We start from the raw sequence: 21,504 nt of genomic DNA on the forward strand, positions 1-21,504 counted from the left end.
ACCAAGTAATAGATATTTCTGATAATAAAATAACTTAAATGACTCTTTTGCTTGAAATTACATAAAAAAGGAACATACATTCCCATTTTAAACATTTACTTAGTGACAAATCCTGTTGCAGTAGAAACTTTGAGAGATCTAGCTGGAAGAGCTATTTTAGACTCAGTCCTTTGTTTTTTTCTTTTTAACATCAGTCCAAGAATTTGTTTCTTTTGTTCTCTTCATAGTAGGAGATATCCAATCCATATCTTCAGGGATAGAAACCACATTATTGTTTTAATACATAAAGAAGCTTTTTTAAGCCACTAAAGGTTCTCATTTCATTTTCATAAAAGATTTTGATCCTGGCAGGATAAGCAAGCTATGCCTTGATGTTATTTTGTTTAAGCAACTTTATTATTGGCCAAACTTTTTTTCTTTGTTCTAGCACTCTGGTAGAATAATCATTGTCAAATCTGATTAGATTCTGACTGTATTTTAAAGGTGATTTTCTCCAGACTGTTTTTAAAACTAGTTCCTTGTCCAGGTATGAAAGAAATTTAATTACTATTGATCTAGGAGGAATATTAGTTGAAGTTGAAACCGGTTTTCCTAGGGCTCTATGCACCCCTTCAATACCATAAAAGAGACCTTTTTTATCCAAGAAGTCAAAAATGAAATAATGTCCTCACTTTCAGTATTCTCAGGTAGCTCAAAGATTCTAATGTTGGTCTTCCTTCCTCTATTTTCTAGATCATCCACTTTATTAAGAAGCCAGGTATTTTGTTTAGGTAGAACTTCTTTCTGAGTTTCTTCTTCTTTAAGCCTTCCTTCAATGTCATTTAATAAAGTTTCTACATTTGTTATTTTTGTCTGATGTTGTTGTAACAGTTCCTTAAAAACATCAGTTTGGTTTTCAGAATTAATTTTATGATTTTCCAAGTTTTCTTTGAAATCATCCATCTTTAAAGACAGTTCTTGTATGGTAGTAGATATCAGTTGTAGTTCTTTCTTTAAAGCTGCAACCAGGTGAGAATTCCTTGAGTTACCCATTGCCAGAAGTTGAAGTTGAATAATCTCCAATTATTTTGGCATGAAAATGTTGGTAAAAATCCACCAGATTTACTACTTATATAGTTTACACTTGTATATATATATATATATATATATATATATATATATATATATATATATATATATGTTTTTGATATCTTTGTTAAAAAAATAAAAACATCCTGTATATTTTAATAGCTTTATGGAGCTCTCAGATTTACCTGCTTTCAGTTAGCCATTTAGGTTCTGCCCCTTTTTTATTTTCTCTTGCCTCCATGGTTGTGTGACCTTGCAGTTAATATTTTTAAGTAAGGGGATATGGAGGATACAGGGAAGTTTGGCCCCTGCAAAAAAAAAAAAAAAAAGAAAGAAAAAGGTGGCGTTATTTTCAATGATTTAGTGACACAATGAAATGTGTTTGCAATGATTTAGTGACACAATGAAATGTGTTTGCAATGATTTAGTGACACAATGAAATGTGTTTGCAATGTTTTTTGAAGTGATTCAGTAAAAATGTAATTTAGTATAATGCAATATACTCACACAGAATTAAATAATTTGAATACATGCTTAAATGCACAAGATGGAAACTACTCTAGGCATTACAAAATATGATGTGAGACAACAGAAGCAAAGTAGGAATAAAGAAAATGTGAAGCTATTCAGGCAGCTTTTTTTTGCAGTCATGCATACTGACTGCTGTCTGTAACAGCATTGTGCATGTTTTGTGACTTTTAGCTTGTTGGGCTTTATGTAGATATGCTCACACCATATATCCAGGACTGCATTTATAAGTATATATTACAGAAGCCAGATATGAGGCATCATTTCACTGGTGTCATAAAGCTGAGCTATCTATGACAGTCTCAGACAACAGATGCATATTAGATAATATTGCTGTAAACATCTGTCACTGAAAAGTGTACTGTTCCTTTGTGATATTATAGCTCATTATCAACAGGTATGCCACTTTACTTCTTATCGTTCTTGTCCCCACTGGACATTAGTATTGTCTGGCACATGTAATAATGACTTACTGGACATTCTCCTAAAGTTTGTCTACACACACACACACACACACACACACACACACACACACACACACACACACACACACACACATGCACACACATGCACACACACGCGCACACACGCACACACACACACACACACACACACACACACACACACACACACACACACACATGCACACACACAGACACACACACACACACACACACACACACACACACACACACACACACACACACACACACACACACTGGCAACTATTTCATGTCAGTAATGCTCCATGGCTCTAGTCACTGCCAATTTACAAGAATGAAAGTTTGATGATGTCCTTGTGTTGCAGAGGTAAACTGATGCAGTAGTTAGCATTGCACCATGCTGATTATTGTGCATGTATGTGCATGGAATAGCTCCTCCTGAAGAACCTGACTGCTACATAAAGACAGAAGGCAACAGCTGAGAGCCATGACAATAAGATGATAACATACACGTACAACTTCAGGCTTATGAATTGGTATACAACTTTTACAAATAACCCTGTGTCCCTGTTATAGAGATGACTCAAGCCTATATGATTGAGAAATGTAAGCACACCTGCTGCCATTCTGTATTATATTCTATTGTGGCTAATTGCAAAGCTTATATCTATCCTATCAGCAAGGGATGCCTGATCAATTACTTGTGTAAAAAGGAACATGTTCATATGTACAAAATGTATGTCAGATGCCCTCTGTGTGTCTTTGATGACACAAATGTTGGACAACAGTGTATTGTTACCTGTATGTCACAAAAAGACATATATTCTTTTGTGGAAACTAATATGCCTACACAATGTCCCCTGGAGGGTATGCTCAGCTGGCTACATTTATTACCATTTGCAACAGTATCTTATTATCCTCTCTGAGATGGATGCCTGCGGGTAGAGACCATTTATTATTGCCCTTCACATTATGCACATGGTATATTTCCTCTGATATCAGCCACAGTTATCCTAAAGTAAATATCCCTAGGATGATTACATTATCCTAATGAAAGGTGACAGATCCAAGCTGAATGATATGCACCCCATAGACCATAAAAGGCAAAATAAATTCAATGGACTTTAATGGAAAACAATCTTTACAGATTTACTGTTGAACTAGAATATAGAAAAAATACATAGCATTCCTCTCACCCAACATCGTAATCGGACCTACACTCTGTTTCACAGTTATATAAACTCCATTTACAAACCATGATAAAATAAAAAGAGGACCAAACTGCAAATGAAAGAAATGTGAGGAAAAGCATGAAACCTACACACATACACAATCAAAAATATTCCTTCTACCCCCAAAATCAGACAACTGCTTTCTAAATGTTCTGGCTCCCACAGTTATGCAAACACCCTTGATAATTCGGGATAAAATGAAAGGGAGAAAAATATAAAGGAAAGAACTATGAAGCAAAACATGAGATGTACACATTCAAAAGATAGAAAAGAAATTAAGAAAGAAAGAAAAAAAAGCAATAAATAAAAAAAAATGAAATGAATATGGCTAAACCTGTATCAGTGGCATAGAAGACCTTATAACACAAAAAACACCAACAGGGAACACCCACCACTCAAAAGTAGATGTAAAGGCAAATTTAATCCAGGCACATTAACGCTTACACAAATATAAATACGTTTTTGTCTATCACAAACTTCATCAGATACTTCATATAACACAAAACACGCTTTAAATACTGTTAATTCATGCTCATAAACCGATCAAAATGCAGGTATCAAATCACCCTTCGCTTGCCATAATTTAAAAACACATAATCCATATAAGTGTAAAAAGGGTCTATATTAGAACATCAAAGTTTCAAAAGTTCCAATGTTCTAATATTGACCCGTATTCAGTGAAAGCTGAAAATATCGAAGCTACAGAAAAACAAATTTTTCCTAGGGCAGGACTTTGGTTGTCTGTTTCTGTTGATCCGGTATTTTCAGCGCTGTGGTGGAAAGTTACGGGTTGGGTTCAGGTAAGTGCGATTGAGCATGGTTTAGGTTAGTTAGGGTTAGGGTGCAGGTTAGGTATGTGTGCGATTGTGTGGTTGTGAGGGTTAGGGTGGGTTAGGTGAGTTAGGGTTAGGGCGCGGGTCAGGTAAGTGTGCGATTGTGTGGACGTGAGGGTTAGGGCGGGGTAAGTGAGTTAGGGTTAGGGCACGGGTGAGTTGAGTGTGCGATAGTGACTGACCTTAGGGTTAGGGTTTGGGTTAAGGTAAGTGGATAGTGGTGTATGTATAGTTTAGTGTAGGGTTATGTGTAAGATTTTAGGTATATGTGTATGGATTGCTGTTTGCTTGGTGTGCTTGTGTTGTGTGTATGTGTTTTGGAACAGCAATTTTTTTCCGTGTTCTGTATGTTCGATGTTTCCAACTTTCGCTGAATAGGGGTCGAAATTAGAACATTCAAAGTTTTGAAACTTCGATGTTCTAATATAGACCCTGTAACAATGAATAAACACACATTTTAATATATAGGATACTTAAAAAAACCTAATTAAAAATACATTTTAAAAAAATACATTATTAAAAACATTTTAAAAACCAAACCTAGTGAATCAAAGGAGACCTTGAAAAAAACTTGTATTTTTATATTTTTGTTGTTGTTGTGGACCATTGATGTAAACTGGAACAACAAATTTGCAGCTACAACTATGCAGCTCAGCACAGAGGCTATATTAATGTGACCATTTAGTCCCGGGAAGCTGTTGGCTTCAAGTTTAATTTGCCAAAAAAAGTTCTCAATACTCCAGTTTAGCTTCCCATGCTCCACCCCTCAGATCAACAGGAACTTTCTCCATAACTAAAAACCTAAACCTAGCTTCCTTACTAAACTTTTTATGCTTGTAAAGGGCATTAGTTTCTTTTTTATTACAAATATCATGGATGCAGATGGACAATAGGGGTACGACTGCTGAATCCTACAAAAATGCACTTTATAAGCACTTACACGAGTGCATGGATCGTGGTATTCCTAACAGAGCCAAGATGCTATCATCCAAAAAAAGGAAGCCAATCTGGTGGTCCCCTGCCATAAACAAACTCTACAACAGAAAAAGAAACTGTTGCAAAAAAAGAGTAAAATACCATGATTGGAGGAACTCCCTGGTCAGTTTCAGTAAGAAGTTGAAATCCCTCATAAAATCTTCCAAAGCTAGTTAGGAAAACAAAATCACCACTGATTCTAAAGACAACCACAAAGCATTCTATAGCTATGCCAAGAATCTCAATGGAAATACTCAGATCTGATCTGAGTTACAGCACAATGGCACTAAATATACTAAACAAACTGATATTGCCAACATCTTGACAGATAGGTTCAATGCTAACTTTACCCCCCTCTCACCCCCTGTAATCACGGCTGCACAAGTAAAAAAACACACTCTCCAAAGCCAAGAACACAGCATCCATGGGACCTGACAACATCCCAGGCTACATTCTACATGAGCTGCAGAATGAACTGGCACCCCACCTAAGCACCATGTTCAGTCATAGCCTCACCTCAGGCTTTGTGCCCACTGAATGGTGCACAGCGATGGTTATCCCACTCCACGAAGGGGGAGCCACCATGGACCCTGGGAACTACTGCCCCATTAGCCTAATGAGCCTGGTCTGCAAGGCCATGGAATGTATCATTATGGATCTTATACACAAAGACATTGGTAATCTCCAAACTCTGGACCCCACCCAGTTCAGGTTTGTAAAAGGCAGATCATGTCTCCTAAACCTGATAGACTTCTTTGAAGCAGTCACCAAAGCCGTAGATGAGGGCAAGGTGGTTCACACAGCTTATCTAGATCTTGCCAAGGCTTTTGACACTATTGCCCACTCTGGAATTATAGATAAACTCATGAAACTAGGTATAAATCCCTGTGTCACAAGATGGGTTGCCAATTGGCTCACTGACAGAATCCACATTGTGAAAGTAGCAGACTCCAAATCTGACTTCAGACCAGTGACAAGTGGAGCACCACAGGGTTCAGTCCTGGGTCCTCTCCTGTTTGGTATCTACTTTTCTGAAGTACAGGCTAAAACAGGAGGTCTTTGGCTAACAAAGTTCACAGTTGGCTTCTAACTTGGAGTCATAATCGAAACTCCTAAAGATGTGGACATCCTACAAAAGGGCCTCACGGAGACAGATGGCTGGTGTCAAAGCCATGGCCTTAAGCTCAATGCCAAAAAGTGTATTGTCATCTCCTTTGGTAAAAGCTCTGTACCCATGAACTACCACATAGGTGGTGGTCTACTTAACATCAAAAGTGTGGTAAGAGACCTTGGGACACAGGTGGACAGTAGTCTCTCCTTTGATAATCACATCACCAAAGTAGTCAGGAAATCCTTCTACATGGCACACCTCATCATAAAAGTTTCTCATCTAGGAAAAAAGAGGTCATTGTTCCCCTCTACTCATCACTCATTAGACCCACTATAGAGTACAATGCCCCTTTTGGTATGTACCTCACAAGACATCTACAACAACTGGAAAGGCCACAGAAATACCCCATAAAGAGGATTACCGGCCTCAAACAGATGCCCTATGCAGACTGTCTCAAAAAAGTCCATCTTTACTCCAAAACATATCGCCTACTTAGAGGTGATCTCTGCCTAACATACAATGCTATGTCAAACCCAGAGCTGTTGGACATGCTCCACTTAAAGAAATCCCAATGCCTCTGAGCTACACTCTCTAGGGACCTAAACCTTGTCACTACAATGAACAGAAAATGCTGGAGGGATAGATTCCTGCCCCAGAAACTTCCCATACTCTAGAACAGACTACCTATCTATATCAAACAAAGCTCCTCATTAGCACTCTTCAAGAAAAATCTTGATGATTGGATGGGAAATAGGAAATTCACCCCGGGGATCACCTCTGTGGTTCTGCTTGACAGGAGCACAGGAAAATAATTTTCTTGGGTGACGAAAGCCAGGATACCTTTTTGGCTAGGCTTATATAGGCCCTAGGGTCAATAGCATAGTACCTACCTATGAACCTATGAACCTATGTGTTCATACATATGAGTACGAAGCCTCCTCTTCATTTTGCTAATATAAAATGCTCCACAGGTACCACATAGTGTTAACTAAACAACCCCAACAGAATTACAATTATAAAATGAATCTGCTAGAATCTCAAAATTCCCACTAGGGATAACCACATGCCCTTCATTTAAAATATACACACATTGAACACATGCACTACATTTAAAAGTGCCCAGTCTCCTATTAAATCCCATGGTTGACCCTCTCACATTTCTTTTTCCATCAAATCTTTAAGATTGTTACCTTTCCTGTAAGTAATCTTGAGCCTTTCTGTCTTTGAAGAGGTTAAATCTGTGAATTCAACAAACCTACCCCATTCATTTACTATAATATCCCTACTAATTTTGGAATCACCATTGTACTCCATAATAAATGCCCTATCAAACTGTTTTACCGCTTCAAAATTCAAGATTGTATTGGTGACTGGGGCCCCTCTCCCTAAAAGTGGGTAGAAGTATTATTCATGCCTGCCAGTGACCTCCTTTGCAATTTCATCTATAAATTCTTCAGGGTAACCCCTTTCCAAAAACAATTAAGGTCTCCCTTTCACCCTTAAAATAATCTTCCTCAGAGGTCAATCTGCTAGCTTGTATAAAGTGCCCCTTAAAAATACTCCTTTTCTGGGCCATGGGATGTGCACTAGAAAAGTGCAAAAAAGAATTGGAGTAGGTTTCTTTCCTATACATCATTGACCTAAACCCATCCTTAACCTTTTGCATAGTAATGTCAAGGTAATTCATTTTATCAAAGGTGACATGGTGGGTCAATTTCAAAAATCTTGTGGCACTTTCCATATATCCAATAAATTCCATAAGTTAGGTTTCTGAATCTTTCCAAAAATACATATATCATCCAGGAATATTTTATACAAAAGCCAACAGTTGTAATCAGAGTAAAAAATAAATGTACGTTCCCACATAGCCAATACAATATTGGCATACATTGGAGAGCAATAGGTCCCCATGGCCTCCCCTTTTATTTGTTTGAATAACTCACCATTAAAAAATATAAAGTTATTCCTCAGAACAAGTTCCATTAATGTTAAACATAAATGAAACTCATTATTACTACCTTTGTTTTTTTTTAAATTAATGCTTCCTCAAACATCTCAAGTCCTTCTTTGTGGGGGATAATGGAGAATTAATCTTTGATAACAATAGTAACAAAAATTAACTTACTCACATCATCCACAACTGGGATACCTCTAAGGAAGTCATAGGAATCCTTTAAAATTCCATTCAAGTCATTCAAAATTTCTCTTTCATTCCTATTAAGGTTGAGTCCTGTTCTATTCTTTGGGATGTCTTCTCTAAAATGCTTTTCGACTACTCTTTCAAAATTGGCTAATTGCGGGTGGAGGGGAGGGTTAAAGTTATTTTCCTCTTTAGTGTACTATTATTAGCATATTCCCTACTTTTCCCTTAAAAAACACTTCCGAGTATAGCTTTCTAGTGAACATTTTTAAGTCCAATCTTCTTCTTCTTCGCCACAGCGGATCACCTTGTCCGCACATTGAATGGCAGTGGTGTTTTATGGTGTCGAGTTGCCAGCCCGGCGCCCAACCTTCCACAGAAGGCACACTCACATGCACACCTAGGGCCAATTTAGAGTGTCCAATCCACCTGCAGCATGTCTTTGGGATGTGGGAGGAAACCGGAGCACCCGGAGGAAACCCACGCGACCACAGGGAGGACATGCAGACTAGAAGGCACCCCAGCCGAGGATCGAACCGGAGAACCTCTTGCTGTGAGGCAGCAATGCTAACCACTGCACCACCGTGGCCGCCCTGAACATTTTTAAGTCCAATATTGAGTAATATTACATTTTTTTTATTGGGAATAAACTTGAAGCCCTTAGAAAACAATGCACTGTGTTCTCTGCACACATCCACCTGACTATAATTAAAAATATAAAAGTTATCCAACATCAAAACATTTTCATCAAGGCTTCTCACTGGGTTATTTACATTCCCTGTCTGCCTCTAACCCACCCTCCCCTCATGTATCGAAAATCCTGTTGTTCCTGTTCGACTCCATACCTAGTCATAATCCTTTTGGAAGTCCAGGAAATTCATCAGAATTATGAATATCACATAGTTCTTGTTGGTTTCCCCATTGGGTATACTCAAATACCTGGTATTATGATGGTTATTAATAATTATTCCCCAATCACTAATGAAATTGGCGAAATAAGCAAATTGGTTGGACAGTTGACTTAGCTGACTGAATTGCTTACACCGATTTGTTAAACACTCACTGAAGAACTTTTTTTGGGAAATTAAACTTGAAGCCAACAACTTCCTGGGACTAAATGGTCACATTAATATAGCTCCTGTGCTAAAATTAAGAAATGCAAAGTTGTAGCTGCACATTGGTTGTTCCTGTTTACATCAGTGGTCCACAACAACAAAAAAATATAAAAATACAAGTTTTTTCAAGGTCTCCTTTGATTCCTAGGTTTGCTTTTTAAAATGTTTTTAATAATGTATTTTTTAAAATGTATTTTAATTTGTTTTTTTTTAAAGTGTCATATATATTAAAATGTATGTTTATACATTTTACACTTAAATGGAGTATGTGTTTTTAAATTATGACAAGGGAGGTTGATTTGATACCTGCATTTTGATTGGTTTATGAGAATGAATTAGCAGTATTTAAGGTGTGCTTTGTGTTATATGAAGTATCTGATGAAGTTTGTGATAGACGAAAATGTATATATATTTGTGTAAGCGTTAATGTGCCTGGATTACATTTGCCTTTACATCTACTTTTGAGTGGTGGTGCTCCCTGTTTGGTGTTTTTGGTGTTATTTGTTACTATTTTACCAACTGCCTCTGTTTTGTTTTGGATAGAAGACCTGAGCTTGACAAGCAACTTTGATGCTGAAACACTTGGGATGCCCTTACTGTGACCCAGAAGAACCAGCTTGGATGCTAGAACAGTCAGGCTGGGAAGGATGCCTTACACCAGCACACCAGTCCTGAAGCCAGGAAAGTTTGGATGTGGTCTTCCAAAATTGCTATCATGTAAGTGGGTCCTTGCATGATAACAATGACCATGGACTTTTCGGATGTCAGCTTGGTATTCTAAGCATATGACATTAGCATTATAAGCATGTAAGTACAAGTATCCTCGTGCCATAGGAAGGCAACTACAAAATCCATAACGACTGCCTGCAAGATGGCTGTTGAGGAAGGGTATGCTAATGGATGGCACACAATGGGGAGAAATAAGACAAAAATTTAAAAGGAATAAAAAATAAATTGTATGGATAAATCTATGGATAAAAAAAAAGAAAAACACCAACTCTGTAAACTTCAGACTCCATTTGTAATCTGTGTAATATGAACACTGAAAGTACAATATCATGAATATATGCAAAGTCTGAGATTACAAAATCTTAAATTATACCACTATAATCCAAAGAATAGCATTCTTGGACTTAGGATATTTAAGAGGGGCTAACACATTACACATCTCATATCAGGAGATGCAACCTCCCTTCTGCAAAACAATTTTAATTCATTTATTTGTGCATTCAACTTTTATTGCAAGCTTTGAAGTTTGCTGAACACTAATTGCATTCAGTCTATATTTATCATACTGCATTTACAATTATGAGACTTACTACAAAGAGTAAATAAGCAATCTAAACCTCAAATTGAAAAAACATGCACAATAAAATAACTCAAGAAATAGAGCAAAAGAAAATGACATGAAAGAACTGAGGAAACCCTATATGGACACACCAAACAAAGAAAGGGCAATCAAGATCTTAGAAAAAAAGAAAAAGAAAAAAAAATGAAGATAAAGATTGATAAGATCACACACTCACACACACACACACACACACACACACACACACACACACACACACACACACACACACACACACACACACACACACACACACACACACACACACACACACACACACACACACACACACACACACACACACACACACACACACACACACATGCCCACACACACACACACACACACACACACACACACACACACACACACACACACACACACATACACACACACACACACACACACACACACACACACACATCTATATATATATATATATATATATATATATATATATATATATATATATATATATATATATGGGTCTATGTTTGCTCATCAAAAGTACACCCTACCGAATCTGAAAACACAGACTGCTTTGAAGCGAAAGTGCTGTTTATCGAAACTGCACTTTCACAAACTACACATCACCGAAGAATGGTTGGCAATTCTGGGATCATGTTTACCAGCAGGTGTGGTGTTTTTCAGTTGTCCATTACATTTCTAATAAGAGGCAAAGGTGTACATCAGTTGGGGTTTTATGGGACTGATCGCGGTACAGAGAAGACAAGGAAATGTATCCTTTTCCGCACTGTAGTGCGATCTTGGAGTTACTATATATAATTTGCAGGGGTGTAGCAAGGTGCAGGGAGGCTTGCCTTCCTGCATAAACTTGTATTTAATGTATATGGTCAGAGATTTGTTATTCAATGATGTGTAGTTCCCGAAAGGGTGGTTTTGCTAAACAGCACTTTCGCTTAAATGGAGTTAGTGTCTTCAGATTCGGTAGGGTGTACTTTCAATGACCGAAAGTATACCCATTTATATACACATATATGTGTATATATATATATATATATATATATATATATATATATATATATATATATATATGTGTGTGTGTGTGTGTGTGTGTGTGTGTGTGTATATATATATATATATATATATATATATATATATATATATATATATATATATATATATATATATATATATATATATATATATATATATATATACATATATCAATTAAAGACTCACACATAAGATATATGTATATATCAATTAAAGACTCCCACATAAGATAGAAGAGGTCAGTTAAGGTTAATCATCTGCGAACTGAGGGTGTGGAGTAGGAATTAAACCCTCTATTTAAGGTGTAAAATAAAACATTTCAGAGCTTTACTAGAAAGGCTCACCCATACTCTGCTACACTTTGCTGTTTGGGAAAGGTTAGTTTGCTTTTTATTTGTTGAATGTTGTATTACTTTATTACATTTTTCTATTTTGAATACTGTGATTTGTTTTTTTTTTTACCTTGTGTTATACTTGCATTCTGCTTTTAACTGCATATTAAAACTTGAAGAGACTACAGCTCTGTCTCTTGTGAGTCAGGCAGAAATATTTTTTCCTAACCTCCCACCCAGTTACTGTTGCATTCTTAAACACCACTGTCTTTCTTGCTGCCCTCTCTTTATGTTAATTTGACCATATATCTCATTTCATCTTTGCTTTTACTGGCTTGTGTGAGTAAGTAAGCACAAAAGTATCATTTTGTGAAATCACTCCCCTTCAACTATTTAAATGTATTGGCCATCCTACTGTATTCCATAGCACCAGAATACAAAGGTGACCACCCCCTTTCAATCTATCTTGCTGTTTTAAAAATAGTGACTCTCCACTAAAACTCAACTTTTTAGACAGGTAAAACTTAAGTTACCTTATTTCACATCTAATTTCTCTAGTGCACACTGCAGTGTTTTGGATAAACCATTTTTTTTCAACAGGAGACAGCTTGGAATCTGTGCTTATATTCTGATCCTGGTGAGAGTAGGAGCAGCGTGCATTGATTTCTGACTCTTTCTGGTTGGAGTCCCTGTGACTATCACTTGCTCTAAAACTTGCTGGAAAGCACTAGGAAGCCTTAAACTGATACAAGCACTCAACTCTTCTTGTTAATAAGATGAAATTAATCATAGGCACTAAGCCTATAATTGCAAAGTACCTTGCCAAGGTAAGGGAAAACAGCTCTTGTACTTTACAAAAAAAAAGCCCCTAACCAGGCATGTCCAAGGGTTGGCTTCTGGTGATTTCTCCTTTCCACCTGGTGAATCTGGTCATACTGGGGCAATGCAGCTATTGCCTTATATACACAGACAACCCTCCCCTCCTACCATCCAACACTACAACCTGGGAGAGATGCACTTACGTAGCCAAACTGGAAGCAAAGCTCTCTCCAGCCAAGATTGTGCTAGACAATCAAGAGGAGAAGGTTAACACCTACCCACACTACACCTCAAGCAACACATAGCCCTTCAAAAGCCTCACCACTAACACCCACACATTGCAACACTAAAGCCACATATGCGGAGGCCCTTAACATTAACCTGCCCAAGCAACAAGGACCTCTGAAGCTGAAACGCAAACAAACACCGATCACAACCAAAGTATCACATAGCTCACAACACCAGTGTACCACCCAACAGCCCCTAAGGCAAGACAATGTACCCAACACTTTAGTCATAGGTGACTCTATAGTCAGGCACAGTGATGTCCCACTCACCAGGCTGAACAAGAAGAAAATTACAGTCAGCTGCATGTCAGGTGCCAGGATCAGACACATAATGCATGCACTCAAGTCACTCCACAAGTACAAATACTACTCTGTCATTGTCCATGTTGGAGTGAGTGGCTTGAGACATACCTCCCTGGACTACATGAAAAGAGACATAGAAGAGTTCTTGGATCATGTGGCCCAGAGTAGCATCCTGCCTTCACCCAGAATGATACCACAGTATAAGGACAAAATGACTGACTTCAACAATTGGCTAAGCTTCTGGTGTCATTCAAAGAAGAACCAATATCTGTCTGCCTGGGACGACATGATCGACAAACCACAATGCTTTGCCAGAGATGGTCTGCACCTGTTGCCCCTGGGATTCAGGTTACTGGCTAAAGCTCTTGCCAGCCCTATAGTGCCTTTTTTAGGCAAGGCTCAAAGGACAAGACCACCACTGTAACAAGTACAAGTATACAAAATCTGAAGGTAATGCTACTCAATGCTAGAAGTCGAAATCTCAAAATGAACTCTATTGAGGCACTCCTAAAAATGGTGAACATCGATATCTGTTCAGTAACTGAGACCTGGTTCAAAGTTCCAGAGAGCACTCCTGCAATACCAGACTACAACTTTTACCACACTTTTTGGCCACCAAACCAGGACCAAAACACTAAAGGTGGAGGAGTGTCCATATTTACCAAAGATATTCACACCCCCAGGCTAGTTTCCCAATGCAATGCATCCGAAATTCTCCAGGTGCAACTAACACTAGGTAAGACTGCAATCCCCCAAAATGCCCCAAGACCCTCACTACACCTTTCAAAACATACTGGAAGATATTAAGCTACAACCAAACACCCTAATACTGGGCGATTTCAACTACCATGCCATTAACTGGGAAAACTACTCATGTACCAACACCTTTACCCAATGGTTCTTGGAAGTGATACATTCCAACACCCCAGATCAACTAATCCATCGACTCATCAGGAGCTCCAATATCCTGGACCTGGTCATTACAAACATGGGAAATCAATGCTCCACACCAGTGATCACCCCCTCATTGGTTAGGTCTGACCATAAGCTAATCAACTTTGACATCCACATCCCAACACCACTCTCCAGTAAGGAAACACCCGTAAAAAACTTCTCCAAGGCCAACTTCATGCTACTCAAGTCAGAAGTGACAAACTTCATGACACCCATGCAAATGGGAACTGAACGTTCGACTGCCGAATCCTACACCAAAGCACTGTACGATCACATCCACTAATGCATGAATCATGCCATCCCAAATATAACCAAGACACTCGCCTTCAAAAAAAGAAAGCCAATCTGGTGGTCCCCTGTCATAAACAAACTATACAACAGAAGGAAGAAACTGTTGCAGGAAAGAGGAAAATTCCAGGATGTAAAAAACTCCTTTACTAGCCTCAGTAAGAAGCTGAGATCCCTCATAAAATCCTCCAAATCTATTTATGAAAATAAAATTGCCAAAGATTCCAAAGACAACCACAAGGCATTCTATAGTTATGTCAAGAATCTAAATGGCAATGCCCAGATCTGCTCTGAGCTACAACAGAATGGTATTAAGTATACTGATCCCAAGGACATTGCCAGTATCCTGCCAGATTGATTCAGTGTTAATTTTACCCCCCCACCCCCACCCTCTAAAGGGCCCATCTCAATATCGAAAGATTGCCAAACTTGGGTAATCATGGCCATACAGGTAAATAAATGCACTCTCCAAAGCTAAGAATACAGCATCCATGGGACAAGACAACATCCCTGGCTGTATACTACATGAACTACAAAATTAACTGTCACCTCACCTAAGCGTCATGTTTAATCATAGCCTCACCTCAGGCTTTGTGCCCACTGAGTGCTGCACATCTACAGTAATCTCACTCCACAAGGGGGGATCCACCTTGGATCCTGGGAACTACTGTCCCATCAGTCTGACGAGCCTGATCTGCAAGCCCATGGAACGTATTATCATGGAACTTATAAACAAAGACATTGGCAACCTTCAAAAACTGGACCCCGCCCAGTTTGGGTTCGTGAAGGGCTGATCATGTCTCCTGAACTTGATTGACTTCGAATCAGTCTCCAGAGCTGTGCACGAGGATAAGGTAGTCCACACAGCCTATCTGGACCTCACCAAGGCCTTCAACACCACCCCCCACTCTAGAATCATAGATAAACTTATTAAGCTGGGCATAAATCTCTACATCACTCGATGGGTTGCCAACTGGCTTGCTGACAGGACCCACAGTGTAAACGTAGCCGACTACAAATCCAGCTCCAGACAAGTGACAAGTGGAGTACCTCAGGGTTCAGTCCTGGGACCACTCTTGTTTGGCATCTACTTCTCTGAAGTACAGGCCAACACTAAGGGACTCTGAGTAATAAAGTTCTCAGATAACTGCAAATTGGGAGACATTATTGAATCCCTAAATGATGTGGATATTCTACAAAAGGGCCTTACAGAAACAGATGCTTGGTGCCAGAGCCATGGGTGCAAGCACAGTGCCAAGAAGTGTATAGTTATCCTATTGGGAAAGCCATGTACCCATGAATTACCACATAGGTGGCAGTACACTAAACACTGAAAGTGTGATAAGAGACTTAGGGACACAGGTGGACAGTGGTCTCACCTTCGATAACCACATCGCCACAACAGTCAGGAAATCCTTCTGTGTGGCACACCTCATCACTAAGGGCTTTTCATCCAGAAAAAAAGGAGGTTATTGTCCCACTGTACTCATCCCTCATTAGACCCATCATAGAGTACAACGCCCCATTTACTATGTACCTCACAAAACATCTGCAACAACTGGAATGGCCGCAGAAACACCTCACTAAAAGAATCACATGCCTAAAGCAGATGCCCCATGCTGACCGACTAAAAAAACTCCAGCTATACTCTGTCACATATCATCTACTCAAAGGCGATCTCTGCTTAACATACAAGGCCATGTTAAACCCAAAGCTGTTGGACATGCTACACCTAAAGAAATCCCAATCCATCAGAGTCACATGCTCCAGGGACCTAAACCTTGTCATCACAATGACCAAAACATGCTGGAGTGATTGGTTTTTGACCCAGGGACTCCCTATACTCTGGAATAGACTGCCCATACATGTCAAGCAGAGTGCCTCCTTGGCCCTCTTCAAAAGGAACCTTGATGACTAGATGGGAGACATTTACCCCAGGGATCATGTCAGTCACCTTGCTAGACAGGGGTCCAGAGAAGTAAATATTGTGGGAAGAAATAGCCAGTAAATTGTTATGGCTAGGCTTGTATAGGCCCTAGGGCCGATAGCCTAGTACCAACCTATGAACCTATATATATATATATATATATATATATATATATATATATATATATATATATATATATATATATATATATATATATATAAAACCTCTTTGCTGGACAGCCTTGTTTCTTTTTACCTTCTTCCTGTCTGTCCCAAATCACCTTCACCAGACTGTATTCTGTTTTTCTGCACGTGTCTAAACTGCTGTAATCTGTTCTCTTTAATCTTTTCTGCAATTGGAGCTACATTGGCTTCTACTCTTATGTCCTCATTTCCTCATCGGTCCCATGTGAGCATCCTACCACCCTTCTCAGGCACTTCATTTCCATCACCTCTAGCTTCATCATCTCTTCTGCCTTTACTGCCCAGGTTTCTGTACCATATAGTAGTACTGGTCATACCACTGTCTTGTATACCTTACTTTTCAGCTTCTTTGGAATTCTTCTGTCATAGACTACACCTGGGACTCCATGCCATTTGGCTGCAGCCCCTCTGACTCTAGCTTTGACCTCTTCATTCAGACTTCCCTTCTAATCAACCACCCCTCTCAGATACTTGAAGCTATTTACCTACACCTTTGACCTCTTCAGTCAGACTTCCCTTCTCCTCAACTACCTTTCTCAGATACTTGAAGCTATTTACCTGTTCCATTATCTTCCCTTCTATCTCAATAATCAGATTCTTCAGATTTCCCCAATTTGCTGCCATTACCACTGTCTTATTGGTGCTTAGTTTCATCCCATGTGCCTTCAGTTTTGCATTCCATTCCCATATCCTTTGCTGATGCTCTTGCTCAGAGTCTGCCCGTAATGCCACATCATCTGCACAAAGTAACTTTGTTGATTAGTCCTCTCCAACCATGAGTTTGCCATTAATTCTGATGATATCCCTCACTGCCTTCTGAAGCCTCTGTCTCACCACAGTTCTCATACCATTTCTAGCCTATTCCCCCTCCTGCACTGCTTTTCCATTTTGTCTTTTGGATACATAGAATGTCCAGCCTCCTCTGTATCATCATGTTATCCACTTCCAAGCTGCATTCTGTTGGTGAACCTACATTAAGTGCAGCAATTCTCAGTTCATGTTTGGCATGTGATTGGTTTTATCTCCAGCTTTTGTTCAACAGAGCTATCCCAGGTAACCCAGGCTGGGCAACTAGAGACCAGCCTGCCAGTAGTGACCCAGGGCTGTTAGGCTTTATGGCAGGCACACAGTGGCCAATAGGGGGATATACATCCCTCCCATCATTAGCATGGGTCCCTGGCTGGAGTAGGTCATGTCCTCATTTCACTTATCACTGGTAATTACCCATGCCTATTTTGGCAAGATTAGTCAACATGTCATGGTGTTCTCTATACCTGGTGTTGAAAAATAAATGTGCTCTGGATTTTGCTTGGGAAGTCTTCTTCTTTGGTGCCTTAACTGTATTATTTCTTGGTTTTGGCATGCTTCTGCATTTTGGCATGTTTCTGCACTTTAAGGCACCTTTCTCCTATTTTTGTTTGCATTGTGAAACATGACTGAATCACCTAGAGCTATATTTTACACAGCGCACAGTGTATGATCCATGTTCTCCTATCTTGAGGATACTGTGCACCACAGTTGATGCCCAAAGTGGTTGGTCTGTACGGGTCTATATTATATGAACGAAAGTTCATATAAGCAAATGCTCAATGAGCAAAAGTCCCAGACATCAAAAACAATATTGTGAGGGGTTGCGTCCTCCACACCCCTCGCTAAATATATATTCCAGCTCCAAGATTGCACTACAGTGAGGAAAGGGCAAAAACTCCAATCTTTACTGTACTGCGATCCCACAACATGCACCTCCATGTCCGGGAGTTTCGCTCATTAGACAGTTTGCTTATACGAACATTCATTCATATAATATAGACCTGGTCTGTACAACTCTTCCCCCTATAGGGCACCAACTCATTGGTGAGTTTTGAGATGGAAAAATTCAGCATGTTTTTCAGGGTGGGAGAAACCCCACAAAGGGGCACAGGGAAAGCATGCAAACTTCAAACAGTCATTGGTTGGAAGTCAGGATTAAACCTTATACCTTGTGCATAGGAGGCAAAGACCTTAACCATTATGCCAGCTGATCTCAAATGTTTTTGTTTTAAGTTTTTATAAGTAAATTTCAACCAATAAAGCCAACCCCCCCAGCTGAAAGCATGCATTTTTCAGCCTTTTTTCTGACATCATCAGTACGTCCTACGTGTATTGTTTGGCTATACCTAAGAAACACAGAGCCTAAAATTAGCCTAATTAAGTTGCTTGCAAAATATCCTAAATAACATCCAAACCAAAGGATAAACAGGTTACTCAGATAAACCATTCAGTAAAAACTGCAAGAAAACTAAGCTATAGTTTTCTCTGTGTGATACCTTAACCTTCCTGTAGTAGAGGCAAATGGAATATACCCAAATGACACCAAAAAGGAAATTAGCTGAGCTTAAAATGCCCCACAAGGTCATCTAGCCTACTACTCTCTTAGAACCTATGAACCTAGATTTTATATGTACCAGAATTAATTGACACTATATTGCTTATATTGCATAATAAAAAAATGACTTTGTTTAAAACCTTGTTTGTTATTGGAAGCATTTCCAGTTTTGGCAGTGACTTGACTTCATTGATGAAACTTGGTCATTCACATGGCTAATGTCAGCAATTCTAAGGAAGCAAACAGTGTATATAATGATTTGAAAATAAACTATGCGGTCTTCATACATTTCTATGAAATGTTGTTTGTAATACTTTAGGTACCCTACCAAAATAGAGTTATTTGCTATAAAACAACTGCATTCAGCTGCAGCATATCAAATATTTTATTTTGTTGTATATGTTTACTTTTTTCTTTGTTTGAAATATATCTGACTTTCAAAAAAGCAAATTATGAAATACCAGTCTTCATATTTCTCTTTAACTTGCTTTTTTTCTTTTCCAGGCAATGTTTTTGTCATCAGCTTGTCAATTGCTGACCTCATTGTTGCTCTTTATCCCTATCCTGTAGATCTGATTGCCATTTTCAATGAAATGTGGACACTTGGAGCTATGCACTGTAAATTAAGTGGAATCGTCCTCAGCTTAGGTGTCATTGGTTCTGTTTATAGCATTACAGCCATAGCAGTTAACCGGTACTGTTGTATTTGTCACAGTAGCACATACGACAAGCTATACAGTAGGAAGAACACCTATTGTTATTTTGGCATTCTTTGGATCCTTACGATCATAGTCTTGCTGCCCATCATCTTTGTTGATGCTTTGCAATATGACCCACATGTATATGCATGCACATTTATACAGAGTGTTAATGCATCATGTGCCATGTTTGTAGCTGTTATCCACTTTATTGTTCCAGTTTCAGTCATCATCTTCTGTTACTCAAGCATTTGGATCTTACTTATTCGGGTCAAGTACCGAGTCCGGCAGGACAGCAAGCAGAAATTGAAACCTTCAGAAGTACGAAGTTTTCTGACTATGTTTACAGTGTTTGTGATTTTTCTTATTTGTTGGGGTCCATTTAGTGTTAATAGCTTGATTTTAGGCTTCCATCCTCCTGGAAGAACACCAGAAGTGCCTAATTCATTATATGTACTAAGTTATTATATTGCCTATTTTAATAGTTGCCTTAGTGGTATTATTTATGGAATTATGAACAAAAATTTTCGACAGGAATACAAAAAAATACTTGCAATGTTATGTTTACCAGCACTGAAGTGCAAGAAGACATCTTAGATTAAACCTAATCTAATAAATGTACAATATAAAAGCTGTGAAAATGTTTTCATTTTGACTCTTCCCATTCATTAAAATACCTGTTTCATCTTTTCAAATATACAAACACATTTATGGAAACTTCTGAATACTTCTGCAACTGTTTAAAACATCATCTTAAATGCTAGTATTGTGTCAAATATATGCTATTTTAACAGTTAAGTTTGGTTAGTGGCTAGACTGTTAAAAAAGTCTAGATAATGAGGTACATTCACCATAGCTAATGCTGTCTGATTATAAAACAGTTACCCTTCAGATTAATTAGCAGTGTAAAAACAACATCACTGTACTGTGACTCAATAAAATCTAAATATCACACAGATATAGTGCACTTCAAATCAAGCCTTGCTTAGGCAAGTGGCACTATCCATGGACAGAGGGAGACAAGGAATATCCAAACAAAAAAATGTAACACATTTGTTTATAGCTGCCCTGATGTAGTATTCATATTTGAATGCCTCTCAGAATCATACAAGGGAAAGAAAGAGGTGTACAGTATAATAGGAAAAACAAGCAAAGGGTCACATAAGGGATAACATATGAAAATGGGTTGCAACATTTCTTTGAAAGATGAGAAAAGGGAAAAGGAAAAAGAGAAAGCATGTTTGGAAAAAGGAATAAAATAGTGTGAAGGAAAAAACAATCAGCATATAACAGCACAGACAAACAGCAGTAGAAGTGCACACAGTAACTTGGGGAACCATGGATAGACAAAGACAAAGAGAGTGCAGATGAATAATGATGAATAATGATAGGCTGGATTGGACAGTGTGTAGTGTATGGGGGTGTGACACAAGACAGAAGCAGCACACATGGCTAGGCCAGCTGTAAACAATATATTATTACTTTTGTCCGTGTGCTCAATAAAGTCGGTGTTGCTAC

General features: G+C 38.6%; 1 protein-coding gene across 1 annotated transcript in view; it reads left to right on the top strand.

Moving 5' to 3' along the window:
* LOC122808256 (melatonin receptor type 1C-like) overlaps positions 1 to 20,583 on the top strand; it is a 94,507-nt gene extending 73,924 nt beyond the window's left edge. The window contains exon 2 of the mRNA XM_044079220.1: positions 19,793 to 20,583. Coding sequence (XP_043935155.1) covers positions 19,793 to 20,583 — 791 coding nt within the window. The remainder of the gene's footprint in view (positions 1 to 19,792) is intronic.
* Positions 20,584 to 21,504: the final 921 nt, after the last annotated feature.

Source organism: Protopterus annectens, chromosome 8.part0 (assembly GCF_019279795.1).
Source record: "Protopterus annectens isolate FY-2018-M chromosome 8.part0, PAN1.0, whole genome shotgun sequence".
Taxonomy (NCBI): Eukaryota; Metazoa; Chordata; order Ceratodontiformes; family Protopteridae; genus Protopterus; species Protopterus annectens.